Raw genomic sequence first — 4,606 nt, 5'->3', positions numbered from 1 at the left:
CTGGACCAAAAAATGCCAGGGCCGATTTTTTTGTCCCAGTCCAGCACTGGACATGAGAACACATTTTGATCATTTTCTGGGTCATGAAAGAGTCTGTGCTTGTAAAATATTTGCTTCTTTCTTTACTGCAAAACTCTCACTCTGCCTGGAATCGCTTAAATCTGCACTAACAATGTGTTCCTGTCAGGTATTACACATGCGCACTTCAATAAGCCGACAGAAAGCAGGTTAATGCGTTTACATGACGCGCACAATCTGTAAAAGGCAAAAAACTACCTGTGTCGACTGGTTTATGCTTATGCTGTTTATGACCTTACTCTGATAAAAGAAAACAGGTTACAGGTTACTTTTACATGACCACGTGCATTGTCGGCTTATTAAGCATAATCGGCTTAAGAACGTGCATGTAAACACACTCATATTGTGTCTAAAATGTAAAATATGAAATTCTTGTTTATTTATAAACATTCTCATAATTTTGGTACTGTCTATTACTGCATTTGAATCCACTGCAGCTCATATAGACATTGAAAGAATGGCAAATAGATCAAATCAATCAAATGGATATTAGAGTCAGATGCTGCTGCAGATGTTTCGTCTGTCTGATAAAGCATTAAGCTAGAAATGGTGGTCACACACAGATGGGTCTGAGATTAGAGGTATTTTGTCAGACACACATATAGTCACACACTGATTGTCTTTCCAGAGGCTTTTGCATGGGTAAAACATCCTTGAGGACTGAGTTACACACAAACACACACATAAACTGATGTGAAGTGGATCAAGACCTTGCTTTGCTTAAAGGGACAAGCCATGCAAAATGGCTAAGGCTCAGCATAGCCACAGAAGCTCAAAGGTGTGTGTGTCTTCCTGTGCGGAACAGATCATACCAACTGAGTCTGACACAACCTTGGATTCATGACGGAAACTAGGTGTGTGTGTGTCAGTATTCTGTTTTGAGAGGAGGAGTGCAGTCACTGGAGATCTTATCCCACATGCAGTGGGGAGGAAATGGCAAGTGTGTGTGTGTGTGTGTGTGTGTGTTGCTACCGGCTTGGCAAGCCATTGTTTTGTCATGTCATTGGCACACCCCCTCCACAGCATTGGTGGGCTTATGAGTTATGATGGGATAAGATGCAGAGAAAAATGATTCTGACATGTTTGTTTATTTTTGCTCTGCAGTGAAAGCAGATTACATGCAGCTTAGCAGACACTTCTGACCTTTTCATGATTTTCTCAAAAACTCTATAAGAACTATAAAAAACTGTAGGAGATGGCACTGCTTTGTGACTTTAATGTCTTTCGATGATCATTTGACATTTAAAGACAATTTTAAAAGGTTTTGGTAAACAGACACTAGATGCAAAGCTAGAACAGTCTAGAAGGGATCATATCAGACAAGATTATTGGAGTATGTTTTACCAGAAAATTGTCAGTTTCATCTTCAAAATTTCACATTTAAAACAATCTGTTGCTTGCCATTTTTTCTTTCTGAGTGAAAATTGTTTCTACACTATTTTAATGTTAAACCCCCCCCCATGTGATCCACTAATTCTTCTTCCTATTATTATTATTATTATTTATTTTATTTTTAATTGTTTGGCAAAGCAGTCATAATTTAGTTTATTTATAGTAATTTATAAATGAAGTTAACACAATCTGCTCTGAAATGTGCAGCTCAGACTGTTGAAGTCAAATGTAAGAAATCCAAGGATTTCAGAATGACCTGTTTTTAGTTTTACAACATCTTTGATCAAGTAAATCAAAATCAAAAATCAAAATCCTATGTCTCTATGCCAAAAATCCATCAGCACAGTCACATTGATCACAAAAAAGTCACATTGTCAAAAAAAAGTTTTTTTTCCCCACAAAAAAGTCACAAAAATACTTTTTTAAAATGTTCTAGCCAACATACAGTACTGCACTGAAATGTTTTTGATATAATATAATATATATATACACACACACACACACACACACACATAAATATAGATAGATAGATAGATTATATGACACCTTTAATAGACAAAAAGGCAGTTACCATGTATTGTGTGTGTTTGTGTATTTTAGGGTCTCTTTCTGCTGATGCTGAGGAGAGGCTGGTAGATTTTCTGCTTGGTCCTGAGCGTTACAATAAACTTATCCGTCCTGCGGTCAATAAGAGTCAGCAGGTCACTATTGGCATCAAAGTCTCTCTTGCACAGCTCATTAGTGTGGTAAGTTTGTCTCATATACACACACACACAGCAAACACCAAATTTTAGAGCAGAGGTGGGCAGCTCTGACCCTCAAGGTCAAAACCTCAAGGTTTCGCAGAGTTTTGCTCCAACCCTAAACAAACACACCTGCCTTGTGTGATTTATTAAAATATATGTGTGATATCAGCATCATAAATATATATGAACTCATGACCTAACATATGCTGTATATGAAACTTTTTGTAAGTGACTCTGGGTAAGAGTGTCTGCTAAATGTCTTAAATGTTAGATACATTTCTGTTTAAAAGTTTGGAGTCAGTACATTTTTAAAAATGTTTTTGAAAGAAGATTCTTATGTTTAACAAGGCTGCATTTATTTGATAAGAAGCAGTACTATTGTGAAATATTATTACAATTTTAAATAACTATTTTCTACTTTACATTTAGAATTTTTTTTTGTAATGTCAAAGCTGAGTTTTCAGCATCATTACTCCAGTCTTCAGTGTCACATGATCCTTCAGAAATCATTCTAACATGCTGATTTGCTGCTCAAGAAACATTAATTAATGAGGTGGAGAAAGCGTATTTTTTCCCTCAGAATTCTTTGATGAACAGAAAGTTTGAAGCACAGCTTGTATTTGAAATAGAAATCTTTTGTAACATCATGGATATCATTTTTGATCAATTTAATGCTGAATAAAAATATCAGTTTCTTTTCTGACTTAAACTTTATAGCTAATATTTAAATAAAGTTAAAATATTTGATATTTAAATAATTAATATTTAAGGCATTTTGCATGCAATTGTGTGTGTTTGTAGAAATGGTGCATTTAATGTTCATGTCACAAGCACACGATTGAGCTGTGGTGCAGCAGTAACATACCCGTGACACATTAGAGACTTAAGGTACATTCGCACTGACAGGTAAAATCCCATTGACGCTCTGTTCTAACCAGGCGCAGTGCCACACAGTGACAAGCGACAAAACAATCTCTTACTATTTTTGTCCTGTTGCACTGGGTAGCCCCGCCCTCTGCAGAATCTCATTTGTTCAAATCTGTGCTTCACACAGCTGTATATTAAACAGCAAATTCAGACTGACTTTCACTGTCAGTGAGGACAGAGACGCTGTAACCCTGTCATGTCTTTTCCGGATAGGACTCAGTGTTAGTGCTCACACGGGCGATGCAGGTTAGAGTCTGGATTGTGTCATGTCCTGATCTCATCATATCCCTGTCACTCCGCCCAATTATTTTCTCTTCACTTTTCGCTGTTACATGCAATGCTCTGCTCTTTTTATAGAATGAGAGGGAACAAATCATGACGACAAATGTGTGGCTGACTCAGGTAAGCTCACCTGCTATGCCTGCGCACTCATCTGGATAGTGTTATAAAACACAGTCAAATCAGCTGTCAAACACATGAGTGCACTCACTGCGTGCCGCAGATTTGAGTTGTAATTCAGTTATAGTTCACTTTTAGGTAATTTCGAAAAGTAATGGAAAATCCTGTTTAACCAAGTGAATGCATTTAATGTGTTTGGTATCAATTCTGGTACATCGGCTCACCCAATTTGAACAGTTTTAACCACATTTTTCTCTCTCTGTAGGAGTGGAATGACTACAGACTGGTGTGGGACCCGAATGAGTACGAGGGCATCAAAAAACTACGAATTCCATCGCAGCACATCTGGCTTCCTGATATAGTACTCTATAACAAGTATGCCATAACTGTGACCAGTACATTTATATACCAGTAGCACATATACACTGTCTATAGACTTCTATTCAAAAGTTTGGGCTCAGTAAGAGTTTTAATTTATTTTGAAGGTCTCTTCTGCTCACCAAGGCTGCATTTATTTGATCAAAAATACAGAAAAATCAGTAATATTGTGAAATAATATTTCAAATTAAAATAACTGTGAATATATTGTAAAATGTAATTTGTTCCTGTGATCAAAGCTGAATTTTCAGCATCATTATTCCAGTCTTCAGTGTCACATGATCTTCAGAAATCATTCTAAATCATTCTGAAAACAATTATGTTTATTATTATTTTTGTGAAAACCATCATTTTTCCTAGGATTCTTTGATGAATAGAAAAAACTGTCACTTTTTTTTAATCAATTTCTACGTAAAAAATAATTTATTAGTGAAATTAATATTTAAAAGTGAAATTGATTTCTTTAAAAGTAATAAAAGTATTAATTTCTAAAAATAAAATACTGATAATAGTACTGACCCCATAATTGTGAATGACAATATGAGCATAATATGACTATGATTTTCTATTGGTTGAGTGGTTCAGATGTTTATTTTCACAGATCACACCACAAAATCAAGAATTTTTTATTTTTTAGAAATTTATTTTATTTATATTTGCTAAAAATATATTATTATAAACTATAT

The 4,606-nt window shown here is 35.3% G+C and overlaps 1 protein-coding gene across 1 annotated transcript in view; it reads left to right on the top strand.

Annotated features, from left to right (window-relative positions):
• Positions 1 to 4,606, top strand: part of LOC107702400 (neuronal acetylcholine receptor subunit beta-2-like) — an 18,053-nt gene that overhangs the window by 7,710 nt on the left and 5,737 nt on the right. Inside the window, exons 2-4 of the mRNA XM_016504718.1 lie at positions 2,071 to 2,216; positions 3,501 to 3,545; positions 3,808 to 3,917. Of these exons, the coding sequence (XP_016360204.1) occupies positions 2,071 to 2,216; positions 3,501 to 3,545; positions 3,808 to 3,917 (301 nt within the window). The remainder of the gene's footprint in view (positions 1 to 2,070; positions 2,217 to 3,500; positions 3,546 to 3,807; positions 3,918 to 4,606) is intronic.

The sequence above is a fragment of the Sinocyclocheilus anshuiensis genome, unplaced genomic scaffold, assembly GCF_001515605.1.
Source record: "Sinocyclocheilus anshuiensis isolate Anshui unplaced genomic scaffold, SAMN03320099.WGS_v1.1 scaffold86, whole genome shotgun sequence".
NCBI lineage: Eukaryota > Metazoa > Chordata > Actinopteri > Cypriniformes > Cyprinidae > Sinocyclocheilus > Sinocyclocheilus anshuiensis.
The sequence above is the reverse complement of the archived record's forward strand: the minus strand, read 5'-3'. Positions and strand labels throughout refer to the sequence as shown.